A 17,501-nucleotide genomic window follows, 5' to 3' on the forward strand; every position below is an offset into this window, starting at 1 on the left:
GAACTTCAAAGCAATCAATGTTCTGAGCATAGCATTGTAAATGTTAGAGTCACTATCGTCATTCCTTGTTTCTCTTCAAAGGAAAAAAAGAAATTGATTGCTAAATCTCAAACATGATAACAACTATGGTTCTGGCCATCTTCATTGCTCTTCACTCGTGCTTCTCATGGTCTTTCTTAGATTTGAAACCCTAACAAAAGAATTTCCAAATGCAAAGATTAAACTTAACAAGAGAGGAAAAAGAATCAAAGAAACTAGAGAGGGAGGATCAAGAATCATTAAACCAGGAGAGAGGAAAGAGATGAGAGAGAAGAACAAGAATCGACAACTCGAGAGAATGTGTGATTTCAAAAAAAAAAAGCTAGATAGAGATAAAAGTGCCCAGATATAGAGAGAGAGAGAGAGAGAGAGAGAGAGAGAGAGAGAGAGAGAGAAAAAAAACATACCAGCATCTTCTTCAACCCATCTTTCAATTCATGAAAGATGCCCCTCTTCTTCTTCTCCTCTCTGATGACTGCTTCTCTCTCTTTCTTCCTCTCCTGCTGGTCGAGATCAACCTCGAGGTATACATGGGCATTTTTCAGAGCCCATTTGAGCATGTGATAGTGGTTGCGGCTGCTCAGCTGTCGTGCATGAACGGCCTCGGGTCGTTGTTCGAAAGCCCTAACAATCACTTTTGAAGTGCATCCAGGCGCCTCCTCATCGTACACAACCGTCTCAAACTTTCCATCCACCTCTCGCACTCCACTCCCACTCCTTCACCTTCTCACACTCATCACCATCCAACTCTGAGTATCGATAAAACTTCTTCTTTTTCACTCTCCTCGTCCACAAGTCTTCACCATGTAACTCCCTCTCCTCCCATCTCTTTTCTCTCTCTACCTCGCATACCTTCTTCCAATTCCTTCGCCCTCCTTCTCGTTTAACAGGATCCATTCTTTCTCAGATTACTCTCTGCCCAATGCCTCTCTCTCTTTTTCTCTCTAGAAAACCCTCTCTTTCTCTCTCTCTATAAAATCACAATAAGAGGAAACATTGAGGAAGTGGGGAACAAGTGGGTCTCGTTCACTTTCAAGTTCAATTAATGGCCGCATATTGATACTCTCTCTAGTAAGTAAAATTTATTTTTAATTAGGGGTAGAATAAGATGAGTTTGGAGGCTAGGATGCGTTATTTATTTTGAAAAAAATGTGTTTTTTTGGTTTAGAGAATAACTAATAGATAAGATAAAGATCTTTTTGTTTAAAAAATAACAAGCAGTGGGTATCTTTTATTCTAAAAAAAGGCTAGAAAATAGGACGGTACGTCAGAGAGAAGAGAGAAAGTAGTGTACTGTAAGAGTTTGGGTGAGGTGAGGTGCTCTATCTCTCGTGCATGGGCAACAGTAAAGTACTGCTCCACTTCCTAAAGGAAGTTCTCTAACTTCTTCGCTATTCTGGCTCCCAGCGTTGCTGTTTTTACTTTTGAGAGAGTAATAAACTAAACAAACAGTAGAGAAATTGCAAGAAAAGCAGATAGAGAGAGAGAGCTTTTTACGATGAGAGAGTAATAAACTAAACAAACAGTAGAGAAATTGCAAGAAAAGCAGAGAGAGAGAGAGAGAGCTTTTTACTTTGAGAGAGTAATAAACTAAACAAACAGTAAAGAAATTGCAAGAAAAGCAGAGAGAGAGAGAGACCTGTTCAATAGTTTGAGAAAAAAACAGCACCGATTTATGTACCACCGACCCTAAAATTTTAAGTAAAATACAAAATGTTCCTATTATAAATGTAATAGGGAAGTGCCTAAAAGCTTAAGGCACTCCCCTACTAATAAAAAAAGTATAAAAAAAACCCAAAATTTGGGTTGACCGTTGGACAATTTTGAGAAAAAAAACTAGGTTTACATTAATTTCTTTTTATAAATGAAGCATTTCATATTTTACCTTCTTTTCTATAAGTGAAGCATTTTGTATTTTACCTAAAATTTTAGAGTCGATATGTAAATTACTCACCAGAAAAATAATAATAACATGAGAGAGAGATGCTTGTTAAATAGTTTCTAAAAAAGTCATAAATTATGGGGGAGAAAATAATACAGAAAACTGTCATAATCTTGTCATTATTTCATGATTTACAGGAACGCGTAAAGCAGAAGCAGAACAAGTAGCATCGGTGCTTAGCATAAAAAGCATTTTCAAGCCGTTTTCTGGCTCCACTCACTTTACAATTCAATTTCATATCAATTTTCTCTCTCTAACTCTAGTGAGGAAGACAAATGAGTTTGAAAAGTGAAGCAAATGAAAGTTTATGAGAAAACAAGAAAATTGAAATGACGTTTTAGAAAGTGAGCATCAAACTTGCGGAAATTACATCAATCAATTTGTCTAAGCTTGGACATTGCTATCCCTAATTCTCAAACAGATGAGATTGAGTATTCAAACCAGTCAGAGATAGATTCAAAAGACAAGATGAAGTTTATATAGTTCCTGAGTTTTATGAAAAATAAAATAAACCTCACTTTAAATTCTCATCTAGAACAGAAGTCTTCATGCTGACTCTAAAATCAAAACAGCAAATTCAAAACTCAAAAAATAGTACAGAACTTGCAGATCAATAAACACTTATTTTTAGGGTAAAATAGATGATCTAGATGATCTGTTACACTATACACTATTTTTAAAACTTGAAGTCCTTTTTTTTTTTACAACCATAGTTCTCAAGCTAAGAGATGATCGACACTTGAATTGCAATTTTTTATAAGTTATAAAACGACGCTTTACTCATTTTGATGAGGCTGCAGCCCCTGCAAACCATTTTCCATTCCTCTATGGTCTATATTTGTTGATATATTAAGTAGAGGATTAATTTTGTGAGTTTTTAATTTTCTCATTGTACTATGGGTCTCGACTTTCAAATCTCCCAAAAATTCACTTTTTAAAAGGGGAAAATAAGCGCTTTCAAAATTAGATACACTAGAGTAGCATTACTTTTTCTTTGCTCTAAGCACTGTTTCAAAGCCCTTATTAGTCATTAGTGGGGCGGATCGTCCACCTCGCAAATCCATTTTCAATCATTTGACACCAATCCGGACCAGTCCAAAACAGTCACGGAGAAAATTAAAAAATAAAATAGAGGTGTAAGTGAATATTAGATCAATTTCAAAAAAGAGAAAAGAGGCGGGGGATGGCGCTGATGGTAGTACATTCCTCAATCTGGTAAGGTACCCACTGATTCTTAGTCTAGATTGGTAATTTTCGGTCTGAATTGCCGGATTCGAAAAAATAATTTTAGGGAAGCCAGGTTAAAATGACAATAAGATATTTTAAAATAAAACAGTTTTGAGTGCCTCAACAAAGTATGTCCAATAATGGGATTATGCGGTGATACAACATCTTTTTTCTGATCCATATGCTGATTTCTCAAAGGAAAACAATAAAAAGCCATTTTCACGAGTTTTAATTTTTTTGAGAAAAACCATTTTTTGATGAATTTTAAGCTTATGAGTAGAGCATAAATTTGTAATATTTTATGGAACTAGTGGCATCCTCGGAGCTCTCTTCCAATAAACAACTACTCCACTGGCCAAATAAGTAAAAACTGCACAATAAGAGCATGACTGTAATGGTTGTCTTTTCAACCTGAATAACAAAATTAAACAACTGGCTAACCATACACTCAAGCCCCTTTTTTTGTATTTCTCTGATTCGTACTTTCTCAAGTTCCTGACAAATACCTTACGAGTTCCAAAAGAGTACTCTCTCTAATGGAAATTATCTACCTAAGAATTTAAGGATGAATTGATCTCAAACGCGCCGATTGGTCATTTGTCCCTCAATACCACAAAGTTGGCCCCCCCGTTAGTCTTCTGAATTCTAGAGATCTTCTTAAGAACAGCTGCAAATGAATCCTTGTCCTGTGTAGCAAAAGCAATACCAGAGCAAATATCAGTGATACAATGGCACCTAGAAAACAATAATGGAAGTCCCCCTGCCCTTCCATAATAAGACTAGACCAAAATCTAACTCAAAAAAGAATGGGGGAAAAAACAAAGAGACCAACAACTTACTGGAGGATGATACTATCACACTAATACCAAAATCACCCATTCAGTCTAAACATTCAAAAAACTCCAAAGCCTCTCTAAATATGCAAAGAACTAATACTCTTTGAATCCCATTTATACATCTAAAAGTAACTTGATTGACAACCTGTGATTGTGATGCTACTGGAGCATGGGGAGCCATCAAATATTCTCTAGTAAGTTCTTTAAGCATTCCAAGAAACCACCTCATATAAGACACCACAAGCACAAAAAACTAAAAGAGAATCCTAAATTTTCCCCGGAAGACTGCATCCTCACTAATCAAATTTCACAACTCTCAATCACCAAGCAAAGGAACTCAACAAGTGGACATAGCTATTTTTGATATTCTATCTTTTATTGCTCATGCTCCATATATCATTATATCTATGAGATGAAATCCAAGTTTCCTGCATGTGGTAAACGCAACTCCCAAAGCTTTTTGAATTTCACAATAAAAGACAACTCTAATGAACTTTCTACATCTCTGTTCGTCTCAAGCATGTCGAAATCATTATCTGCCTCCTTCAGTCTCTAATTGAAGACTCAGAAATTGATCTAGCTACTGTAACTACCTTTGGTTTTTAGGTAGGTAACTTCACTCATTGAAAGAAACACGTGTCATCAAGTTGCACTTCGCAGAACAGACATACAAAACACATGAAAAAGAGGTTACAGGAGAAAATATCAGTTACTAATTTACTACTTTTCAGGACACCCTTATACAGTCTAACTGTAATTACAGAGTAACTACTTCCACCAATAATCATAAAGAGATGAAAAAGATATGGTTTTCTGAAAAGCAGGTGCACTAATTCAGCACAGCAGATAACAAGCAAAAAAATATTTAGATATATACCTCTTTAGTTCTAAGCCTGGCCTTGAATTTGCCAACAAGATCTTGTGTGGTGACTGGAGCCATCTGCAAGAGGACAGCCCTAATTTCATCCTCAGTGACAGGTACAGCAGCAGCAACTGGAGAACCTGCAGGTTTTGTTCCCGATGATGATGGAAGTTTGACCGGGGTATTACTTCTTTGAGCAGATGCGGGCTCATCTTTAACGGTGGTAGCAGGCTTCGAATCCTGAAACTCAAGCACATCTCATCATGTAAACGGTAAACACATTGACATATATGTAATGCATATGGGTAAGATACCATAAAACCCACACACTTCAAAAACTCAAATTTGGACTAATCCATAACTGAATCAACTCGATACTTGGGGAGTGACTCAAATGATATTTTCATATTAAAGAAGAAAAAAATATAAAAATATAATGCTTAATGATCAAGGAATAACATAAGAAGGTTTCTCTAACACACCCAACCCCCCCCCCCCCCCTTTCCCTCTTTTCCTTTTTATTTTTATTTTCCATCCTAATGATGGAGTTCGAACTGGGTTCAAAAGCAAAAGAAATTGCAGAATAAGCAAACTAATACTCGTTCCACACCCCAAAAACAGAAAAACAAGTCAGTTAAAAACTCAGGCAAATCAAAACAGATCCCTGGGACTTAGACAAGCCAACTTTGGGACTTTCCCAAGTTTGTCATACAGGTCAAATCAGTACAAGGTACCAGAACCCTGAATAAAAAATAATAATAATCAAAGAAAAAGTCAAGATCATTTGTCATCCAAAATAAACAGACATACATTTTCTATTTTTGGTTTTTTGGAGGGTGCAGAAGCAGCAGGTTTTGCATCATCACTGCCAGATTTCCTCTTAGCCTTTGTTGACTTGGAAGTGGAAGGAGTGCCTCGATTGGATCCTGAAGTCGCAGTTTTGGTGGGACTATTATCGACAGGTTCCTCTTTAACCTCTTTCTGCTTTGGAGCTAACACAGAAGACGTCCCCATGTCATCATCCAACTGCTCACAGTCACAAAGAAAATTATCAATTCAGTGGGGATAGAGTGAAGGACAATTTGAATTGGTTCCAATTAATAACATCCACTTTACATTAAAAGATTCTATTGAAGGTATTATATATACGAAGAACTAGGTATCTGGAAACGTTTTCATCCATGTATGGATGTGGTTTAACAAGATATTTCAAGCACCAACCGATTCAGCTGATGTGGATCTGGATCTGGATCAGTGGGTGGGCAGTCTGCCCAGATGGGTGGGGAATTCACCCACTGATTCTGTGCTTTAGACATTCATCCTAAGTACGCCGTGAACCATTTGAGGAATACATAGCCACCTGCATTTAGAACTTACCGCCTAACAGAGAAAATTCCAATGACATTTCTCAATTACTCGTCCATTTTTCTTGAGTTGGAAAAGATCTAATTAGAGTATAATTAGTTTGTTTCACCATCAAAAACTTAAACAACAGAGGCAAACCCAGTAAGTAAGAGCCACTGTGATCTTTCAGGACTTCAAGATAATTATACTTAAACCAGCCAATCCCTCTACAGCCAACATAATAACAGTCCGCCAAATTTCAACATCCAAGAAAAAGCACTTGTGCAGGACCTAGGACATTAACCGACTCCATAGAAATTAAATTAAACCAACGAGTGAATTACATTGACCATATAGAAATTGATATTAGTAGAGCAATGAGTACATCGGTGATCAAATTACTCCATATTTGAGCACAGGAATCAGGCAACATGATTAACTGGAAGCTGTGAAGTTCAAATTAATTTTTCATGATAGGTACAAACTTAATGGTCAAAGCTTATAAATCTCTTCTTTGGATGGTACATACTAACTAATGAGTGAGGGTTCTTGAGTTTCAAAACTTTAATTTATCGAATAGTCCAGAATATGGATATCACATTAAAAGATGAAACAAAAAGCAGAAAGAGAAGTAACATTGGCATCATATGTCACTAGAGACCAGAAATTGGTTCATGGCATTCAAAATAACTTCAAATGCACATCCATAACAATGGAAGAATGCTCGTAAGGTACATCCTGCTCTCAAAAGAAGTCAATGATAAATCTTTAAAGAGAGATATCAGCTACATACAAAATGAAAAATTATGCAAACTATGTATATGTATATAAATGTCAAATCATAACATACACATATCTGCCAAATCAGAATAACAGCAAAAGGACTCACATCATCATCGTCGTCATCATCATCACCATCTGATTCATTTAGACCTCCAGCTCGTCCAAGCAGCTTCTTCAGCTCTCTCCCAGATTTGCTTAGTCCACCCTCCTCATCTTCATTTCCCTCATCCTCATCCTCATCATCCTGCAAATAAGGAGCTATCAAGTACAGAACTAAAATTTACGTCCCTTGAACCAAGAACTATCAGACCTAATGGTCCAGCTTGCTATCCCTGTTCACTTAATCATCTGTTCCACAAAGAAGAAAATAAATATAGAATTCTGAAGAAGGCTAGAACACGTTCTCAATGGCCTTAATTCATCTATTACACAAAGAAGAAAAGTAAAGCTAGAATCCTGGAAAGGCTAGAGAGCATTCTCAATGGCCACAAGACTTTGCAGAGACCAAAGAGAAAAACAGTGTTACCACAGAATATGCACTATATGAGTTCAAAACAGATGGCAATTCAACTTAAGCAGAATGATTCAAAAATTTAACCCCAAAAAAAGGAAAACGAATAATGAGAATTGGATATTCCTACTTCCTGTTATCCTTAAACCAATCCAGAAATCAAGACAAACAGCTAACTATGATATTATCGTTTTTCTTGTTTTTTTGGCAAGTTATTGGGACTATTGCTGTTTTCCTTGATCACGTGAAGTCACGAACATTGAAACACAGAAAAGTATACAAAGAGACGATTTACTTTTGGTACAAGGAGGTTACAATCACTTTTGTCCATCAAATTTCAAATCGGGTGGTTGTAAGTGTGTCACAGACTAAACATTTAAAAGAAAAATTCTCAAACGCCGAGACAGACCCCAAACTATCCAATTGGACATCTGGTGGCTAGGAGTAATTGTCACCTCCTTGTATCAAAGATAAATGGTCTCATGGTATACAAACCCTCAAGGTTTCAAAAAATGTTAAGTGGCCTCTAGGAGGGCCGGCTCCACCCAGAACCTTAGGCACCTTGTAGTACAAATTCTCTAGATATATAAATATATGTGCTGTCCAAAAGCACATATAGGCATATATTTGTGTCAATTTTGTAATTTATTGCATTTGAAAAATATTGTAACATACTTTTTTATATACAATTATATGACATATCGCATGTTGAGAATAAACTTGTTCAAATTTCAGAATTCAAACTATACAAAGCTGAAAAAAAAAAATTAAAAGTCTAATAGGCTATCTATTCCATAATAACATGGACTCCAAGTCTCCAACTCTCTAAGTCTTCCACAAACTTACAAAAGTATAAAACCAAACAACAAAATAATCCAAAAAGGTGAAAAGCCTAACATCCAAATGTCCGAAGTCCAAACCAAGATGGTGCAACAAAGACACTAAAGAAGAAGAGAGAGGACATTGGCGTTTCTCCAATCATCATCAATAATTCCAATGAGAAAAGAGAAGTTTAGGAAGCATCTACAAACCACAAAAAATACTTTTGATTATCAGAAATAGGTATTGCTAAGAGATTGTGGGCTTATGGAAGTGTTCTTTCCTTCTTGGGGGTCAAAATTACCCCCTTTTCCCTTTTGGGCATCTTTAAAAATCGAAAAAAGGCCCAGGTCCCTGGGCATTTGCCCAGAATTGTGCGCGCTGGGCGTCCGCCCAGGTACAACCCCCTAGAATGGGGCGCCCAAGTATAGGCATGTGGTCAGAGGTGTGTCTTGGGCGCCTAGGCGCTGGGCGGGCCGTTTTTTTTGCCTTAAAAAATACAAGGGAAATTATAAAAAATATACCTTAATTTTTGCCTAATTAGAAAAAAAACACATACTTTGATTAACCTTGTCCAATCCCCCTTTTTATCCTTTGGCATTTTTTTTACCAAAATAGCCTTCACGGTAGTCGTATTACCGTGAAGGTAGGTGTCATTACGGTACTTTAAGTACCGTAATGCTAAAGGGTTTCATTACGGTACTTTAAGTATCGTAATGCTAAAGGGCTTCATTACAGTAGTTTAAGTACCGTAATGCTAAAGGGCTTCATTACAGTAGTTTACGTACCGTAATGCTAAAGGGCTTCATGCCGACCCACCTCATTTAAATGTTTCAAGGTAATACTTTAACATTATAGTATTTAAAGTACCACAATGAAACATTTTAGCATTACAGTACTTAAAGTACCACAATGAAAACCTTTAGCATTACGGTATTTAAAGTACCATAATGACGCCTACCTCCACGGTAATACAACTACCGTGAAGGCTATTTTGATCAAAAAACGCCAAAAATGAGAAAAAAAGGACAAGGTTAATGAAAGCATGGGGTTTTTTTTTCTAATTAGACAAAAATTAAGATATATTTATGACAATTTCCCAAAATACAACCCTGGATTTTTCTCATTAGAGTAGCAAAATAATCCAAAATACTACATCAAGCTAGGATAGATGGTGTTTTTGGGCAAGAACCTCAATGAAGAGTGTCCAAGAAAATAGGGAATCAAATGTGGGCAATTACTGGTTTACAATTTACAAGGATTGCTCTATAGTGTACAAGGATGAACATCATAGAAGGCAAAAGCTGGTCACCGAAATAATCACAAATGCCAAAGGGCACCAATCTTTAACTCTTTATGGAAACCAAATGTATAGATAAATACATTGCACTCCAATAACAGGCAGCTACCCCTAGTTCAGTAGATTGCTTCAGAAAAAACAATCCTTCATTGTTAATGAAAGTACATCACCACTTCAGCACAAACCACTCCAGAAATTTGCCCATGACAAATCTTAACCAGAAATTTCTAATATGCAATTATGCATGTAGATGGGATACTTTTACAGCAAGGATGAAATTTTGAGCATCTTTTAAGATACTATTAACTAAAATAATGACCACTTTCTGTGTGTTTCCAGTTACAATGATCAACAAGAAAAGCTCATAAATACTAGAGGTCTGAGTAGAAACCAGAGTAAAAGGTACAGCAGAGTTGGATAATAATTGGAAGAGGCCAATTGATGTCATTGATGCAATGTCAGCAGCTAGTAACAAACAACTTGCAATTGGTCCTCTCAATACTATCCCATTATTTCTATGTGAACAGTTTCAACTATCCCATGATTTCTTCTGTAAATATAATTCGATAAAGAATCAGGCAGGCAGCGACACAAGGTAAGACAATGATAAGAACCGATATTGTTCAGTTAGCAAGAATCCAGCAATACAAGAAATCAGAGACATATAAAGAAAGCAGTATGTTTTGTGGGTAGCAAAAGCTGGTAATTTTCCCATGAAGGAAGATAAAAGAATGAATGTACTAAAAAGAGAATCTACAAGACTTTCGACTTCGGGAATGGCATGAGCTTCTTTCATGGAGGTTTAAAAATGCTCATGGCCATTGAAGAGAAGCAGGATAGAGTGGTCTCTAAGTGATCCTAAATATATTCAGACAGCCTCAAGAAAGGTTAGCAAGTGACATTTCTAATGCAGAGGCACCATCTCTAGTGGAGGAGGCTGCTAAATCTGCGGTTTGTGCTTATGGATACAGTAATGCATGACACGAGATAAAAGGAGCAGATACAATACTGATTCTTGGGTGTCTCTTTGAAATTTTCTTTATTGTACCCAGGTATCAGAAAGGAACACTATACTAGATTTGAATGGAAATCATACTTGTGTAGGGGGAGGGATTCAGAATTAGTAGCTTGTCTGAAGCGTGAGTCTTGATTCTTGTTGGAGCTATGCATTATTATGATTTCCAGCACAAATCCACATATTCGTGTATGTACATTACTTTTCAATGCTCCGCCTCACAAAGGCGTGTAAGCCACAGTTCCTATTAACGGTAGGTACTACAGTGAATCTTTTTTGTGGGAATACTTGATGATCCTATAAGGAACCTGTAATTTGATACGAATGGTACCTCGCAAATCAATGTTCAAAAAGTTGGATGTGGCAGCCGAGGCGGGCAGGGAGGGGTGGTGAGGGAGTACTTATAGAATATTGAGAAGAGAAGATGGAAAGGTACTACTAGAAATTTCACTGACAAAAATGGGGTAATTTTGGAATATTTTATAGTCAATTGTATACTATATGTTCATTATCAAGGTGCACAGCAAGGGAGAAAACAGAGGAGAGAAGAGAGGACTTCTACAATCTTAATGCCAATTATAGTTTTTCATAATCTCTCTTAATCCTGCTGTTTTTGCAACACCTGCTCTTGTTTGTGCAAAACGAGAGAGAGGGGAGGGGTGAGAGAGAGAGACCTTCTTCAATGTTAATGGCAGTTAGTGTCTTTATTCTCAAGATTGTTTCTCTCTTGAACCCTGCCTTCTACATCTACTTCTTCATCTCCCTACATTTTTTTACTCTCTTTTGAAGGGGCTTGCGTACTTTCTTTTTTAAGAAACATTTTTTTGAAGGGGGCTTGCCTTTAATATATATATATATAGGTAAAATTTTATATAAAGTTGCAACCTTAAAATGTAAAATTAAAGGTGCACCACAAAAATCCATCATAAAAGGTTGTTTGGATGTTGGAAAACCCTCTAATCGATGATCTCAACATCAAGATGTATGAATATGAAAAGAGAAAAAGACTTCGAGTCCGCGAAATAATGTATCTTGCAACACATTATCTAGACCGTCCATTTTCTAGATTTTCATGTGTTCATAGATCTACTTGATTTGAACCATTTTTAGAGTTCAAAATTTTATAATTAGAGATAAAAATAGATTTTCAAACCATCCTAAGTATTTTCTATATCAAAATTACATTTATGAGAAAATTTAGAGGTGTGGCTTAATTGGATTGTTTAAGGTTGCACCATATGCAAACCACACCTACATATACACACACACACACACACACGAAATCAACTTCTAACGCCTATAGGCGAAAATGAATAGTGTTATGCCCCCACAAGGGACCTATTACGTATGTGGCCTTGCCAAATCCCCACCGTCCAAAAACATGGCGAGCCTATAGCCGAAAACACTATTCATTTACGCTTATAGGTTTCGCGTAGGGCTTTCCATATATAAGGTGATGGCACTAGGGGGTGTATTGGCCCATCTTGAGCCCACCTAGGCGGGCCCCTAGAGAAAAACGTGGGCACCTAGGAACATGGCTGCCCAAGGTGCCACCTAGGCTTATTCTTTTTCTAGCCTACTTAAACTGCCTAGGCGGCCCGGCTGCCAAATTATTGAATTATTCTTTTTCTCAAAAACTTAAAAAATCAACATTTGAAAATTATATACTTTTTATGGAATTAGCAAATATCAGGCAACTTGTTAAGCATTATCCATTTTTTTAAAAATAGCATCATAAGTATTTTCTTAGGCTTACAACTCCATTTTTCTTTTTGAGAACTTGATGCCAAAAACTTCCCCCCCTTATTTTTTTCAGCAATTCATTTGGAAAAAACAAAAGCTACACTTAAATGGAAATATAAAATACTCTGCTCTGGCAGTAGAGTATACTGTCCACTTACTCCTCAGGGAGAAAAGCTACTTGGGAAAAAAAAATTGGGATCCACTTAAGAATGACCAAATGTTATTAAAAAGTGGGTATTGAGTTATGTAACACTTAGATTTGGCCATCCAAAATTTTGACGCCATATGTTCAATTTTAGTATATTTTTCTCAAGCTCTTCGAGATGCATTTAATTTTTTATTTATTTTTTTAAGGATTTTTTTCCTTTTTCTTTTTCAGTGTTGGGGGAGGCAAGGGCCGACTTGGTAGCTAGGTTGAAGACGATACATGCCAAATTTTTGGGGTCCTAGAAATACTCCAAGTAAATGGATAGTATGCTCTCACCAAAGCAAGAAATCATTTTGAGGACCCAAAAACTGCTCTAATAACAAAATTAGAAGATATGAAAATACGAGGTAATTGATCTAAGAAGGGTGAGGACCTTAAACTTTCCCTTAACCCGTTTCAAACCCAGATAAAGGAAGTGGGTTGTGTTAGGTAGGCAGCCAATATAAAACTTTGCCAACGCTTTCCATGAATCCGCAATATACATTATCTTATTCTAGGGCGTTCCCCGTAAGCAACGTGCTGTACCAAATAGCCGACCCCAATTAGTTGGGAAAAGCCATGGTGGCAATGGACCCAGACCCGACCCGGGACCCGAGGGATAGACCGATCCAGGTCCTAATATGGGTCCAAGATTTGGACCTGAACACTATTCAGGTCCGGGTCCGATAATTATTTTTTGGGTTGCAATATATGAAATATATTTAAATATAGTCCAATACATAGATATTTTAATTTTTTGGGTCAGGTCCAGGTCCGGGTCCTAGTCCAAGCCAAACTCAAACCCGGATCTGACCCGACATGTCGCCACCCCTAGGAAAAAGGTTCTGATGATGATGAAAATATTAGGTGATAACGAAATCAATGCTGAAAAACAGAATAAATAGATTTTAAGCCACATCCTTTTTGGAAATGATTCCAAAGGAGGGCACTAAGTTTACTAAACACTTTGTCTAAGCTGCCCAAGTTGCACATCTTGCCTACTTTAAGGATGTTATACACCCCAGACAAGATTCTCCCTAGAGAAAAAGATTGTAGAAGACAGAAAACCTCAAGAGGAGACTGTCAATTGTGGAACATATTCTTCTAAACTATGTTTATGCTCACAGGATCAAGGAACACATCCTAAGTTTGTTTCAGATTTCGGGTTGATTTTCTCTCTGCTAAACCCCAACAATGGTGTCTGCCTGACCCCACCACTAGGCCCTATTCTTCGCGAAGAACTACTATTGGGTCTTTCACAGTCCCTCCAGCCTTTTGATTATTTCCTCGTATAGATTCACTCCTCAAATGGATCTTTTTCTATTAAGAGAGCGTGGAACTATATTAGAGACAGGGCCCCCACTAAAGGGATCTTCAAATATTTATGGGCTTTCTCATTTCCACCCTCGGGCCAAATGGTTCGCTTGGCTTGCCCTTCATCTTCCCCTCCCTAAATTAGAACTACTACAGTTCCTAGGGATCCATCTAGTACACCGTTCCCACTTGTGCCAGAATGTAGGTGATTTTGTTAACCATATTTGCTATATACTCTCCCACAGTTGTATTATGTGGCGATGTGGAGTTGGGTCAAATTCCGGTTTTGATCGGCAGGATTACGTAATGTTTGGATCTCTCTATTCTGCACAACCGTCGGGCTCCTCTGGACTAAAAGGAATTTGTGTATCTTTGAAGGAAAGAGACCCCAAAAGAGAACAACTGCACCGGATCATTTCTATTGTTGCGGGATTAGCACAGGTGAAAGGATGGACTTTCCAGTCGTCAAAGAAGCCTATCGTTGACAACCTCAAAATCCAGTGGCACCCTATACAACCTAAAACTTTGATGTTGGTCTCATGGTCTCCACCCCAAGGTGGTTTCTATAAATTAAACATTGATGGCTCATCTCTTGGCAACGTCGAAGTGGCTGGTTGTAGCGGATTTATCAAAAACGATATGGAAGGGTTTCATGCTGAATTTTGTTGTTCCTCTGTAGACTATTTAAGAGTCAGGAACACATCATGGGCTCTCTGATTGTCTACGTCCTTAACCGCAGAGAAGTATCCAACCATAGAGTTGTTATTGAGGCATGCTAACAAAAGTGGTTTGTTTGGAGCTCTGCTGGTAGACCTAGATACAAGGTCTAGAGTGAAAAGCCACCTGAGGATCACTTAAAAGTTAATTTCAGCATAAGCTCATTCAGACATCCAAGGCTGTCTTGGATGAGGATTTGATTCAAGATACCGCTTATTGGGTCATCAAGACCAATTGCAAAGTTAGATTAATGAATTCATGGAGTTCAAAGCAAGAGTTGTTAGGAGCCTCAAACAGACAAGCATCTCCTCCCTCTCGATGTTATTACAACCACCTGGCAAAGGCAGTCCAAAAAAGATCAAACCAGTTCAACCGGATGATCATAGCGCAGTTTTTCTTTATAATTTTTAATTTATTTTTATTTATTTCTAAAACAACTTAACTAGTGAACCAGCGAGTCCAAATAATTTGGACCAACTGGTATCCTCACTGATTTGATGACTGGTTAGTGTTAATACATTGCTCCCTTCTCTTACGGAAGCCTCTTGTCAAAAGGGATTTTGTTCAATGTAAATAGATGGGGCCCCAGAGAGACAATTATCTATGGAGATTCTTGCCATTATGAGGGAGACCCTTAGTTTTTGGATTTATCCATCTTTTGAGAGAGTGTCCTTTAGGCTCCATTTCAATGAATCTGACATGACCCTCCCTTACTTTACTGTTATCACAAAAAAAAAAAAAAAAAAAATTCACATTCCTGAAAGGGATATATATAGATGTATAAGTCATTATGTAGATAATAGAAGGCTAGAATATTAAAGGGCCATTGAAAATATTAGGAGTTGAGGACAAGCCACGCTAGTCATGAGCAATTCATATGGTTATTCACTAGCAAAAAGTTGGAGAAAACAGAGAACATTCCTAAAAGGGATATATATAGATGTATAAGCCATTATGTAGATAATAGAAGGCTAGAATATTAAAGGGCCACCGAAAATATTAGGAGTTGAGGACATGCCACACTAGTCATGAGCAATTGATATCCTTATTCACTAGCAAAAGGTTAGAGAAAACAGAGAAGCCCAGGTAGCTCATTCATTCAAAACCACTAAGTAATAGGTCAGAAGGCCCCTAGGGGATTGTAACCCTGACCAATGATGTGAATGATAGACATTATATTCACCACCGCAAATTTACCGGTCTAATAAACAGGGAGCATGAGAAAGGGTATGGCCTCTATTCAAAAGGATTATTCAATTTATTCTCGAATTAATCCTAAATTTCCCATAAAATTGAGAAACCTTTTGATCAAGCAGCCGGTACTATTATCTATTCACAACTGGACTCTGTTCACCAAAACCAAAGAGAAATGAGAGTCACATTTTAGAGAAGAGCAAAGAAGTTAGGATGCAGAAAGGGGTCCGTGTGCCATGCATGTGCGCACATGTGTGTGTGTGAGAGAGAGAGAGACAGACAGACAGACAGAGAGGGACAGGGAGCTGGTACAATAATTGGGGAAGAAGAAAAGGTAACAATAGTGGCAGAGAGGTAGGGATTGTCTAAGACTCCAGACAGGAAATTTAGATTTTCACTCGGACCATGTAATTTATCATGAAAGTTTAATAAAAATGCATTGAGAATCCCAAAGAATGATGGTAACAAAAGCATTGAGAGGAAAAAGCATAGAGAATCCCTAAAGAGTGATGATAAGAAAATGAGAGTAACGAAAAAAGGATCCCTAAGAAAAAAATGAGTGACATAATTACATGTACACTCAAGAATTTATATAAGACAAAATAAAACTGACATAATAAATCTAATATATAATATAATATATATATATATATATATATATATATATATATATATATATATATATATATATATATATATATATATATATATAACTCAACTAACATACATAGAAAGATTCATACATACACAACACACACCATCACACACATACACACTAATCTAATATACTTCATTAAGAAATACATTTCAGTTTTGGAAGGTGTCCCGATACAAAAATCTTTGCTAGAAGCAATGGACAATACCATTGGGCAATGGCACCAATGACAACTATGATAAAGAGAGAAGGCCAATAACTTATCTGATAAGTTATTGGCCAAGCATTGCAATATTAGGTTCAGGTTGACTTTTCTTACTCTTTTTTTCTGACTTTTCCAACATTTCTCGTTTCTTTCTTGCTTTACTTGGACTAACAAATTAGACCAGCTGAATACTACATTCACACCAAATCTAGTGGGAACAAATCAGTCACTTTCCAGCTCAATGGCTAGCTCGATCCTTTCCAATATGCTAAGCATACTAAGCATTACACAAAGTAAGCATACGAGCAAATTTAAATAAGTCGTGGATCACTTAAATCGGCATAATTGGCCTCTTCACAATCTAACCTGCTTAATTTCAGGAGGAGCAGGAACTTCCGGAGCAAAATCTTCTCGTTCCTCAGGATCATTACCAACAGCTTCATCATCATCTGTGAAAATTTCCTCGTGCTCCCAATCATCACCTAAAAAGCCGAAGTCGAGATAAGGAAATCCAGTTTTACAAATTAATTAGTCATCAATAGCAACACTCTTCCCATTTTTTTCATTAGGTTGTGTATAATTCTACAATTAATTGAATTAAAGTATAAACAAACTAATAGCTATTAACATTTAACCCATTTCTAGTTCAATATAAACTCTAGTATCATTATTTTTCTCTCTCCAAGTAATTGAAATAGATTTTCGCAATTTCGTATGGAAAGCAAGCCTTCAAATCTAGAAATTTAAGTCCGCCTCTAATACTCAAGTATATGCATCATATCAAAACCTTCAATTGGATATTTTATAT

At 37.0% G+C, this 17,501-nt stretch overlaps 1 protein-coding gene and 1 long non-coding RNA gene across 2 annotated transcripts in view; both read right to left on the reverse strand.

Annotated features, from left to right (window-relative positions):
• LOC148780254 (uncharacterized) lies at nt 1-3,215 on the reverse strand. Its single transcript, XR_016042249.1, has 2 exons — nt 447-3,215; nt 1-190 (listed from the first exon to the last, which is right to left on the reverse strand). It is a non-coding gene; the product is annotated as an uncharacterized LOC148780254 (long non-coding RNA).
• A 323-nt stretch (nt 3,216-3,538) lies between these two features.
• The window catches only part of RAP74 (transcription initiation factor IIF subunit alpha RAP74), a 30,504-nt gene continuing 16,541 nt past the window's right edge, over nt 3,539-17,501 (reverse strand). The window contains exons 6-10 of the mRNA XM_011629945.3: nt 17,060-17,175; nt 7,140-7,277; nt 5,717-5,932; nt 4,922-5,146; nt 3,539-3,894 (exon numbers count right to left, since the gene is read on the reverse strand). Coding sequence (XP_011628247.1) covers nt 3,802-3,894; nt 4,922-5,146; nt 5,717-5,932; nt 7,140-7,277; nt 17,060-17,175 — 788 coding nt within the window. The 3' untranslated portion in view covers nt 3,539-3,801. The remainder of the gene's footprint in view (nt 3,895-4,921; nt 5,147-5,716; nt 5,933-7,139; nt 7,278-17,059; nt 17,176-17,501) is intronic.

The sequence above is a fragment of the Amborella trichopoda genome, chromosome 10, assembly GCF_054954075.1.
Source record: "Amborella trichopoda isolate Santa Cruz 75 chromosome 10, AtrichopodaSantaCruz75HAP2 v2.0, whole genome shotgun sequence".
Lineage (NCBI taxonomy): Eukaryota > Viridiplantae > Streptophyta > Magnoliopsida > Amborellales > Amborellaceae > Amborella > Amborella trichopoda.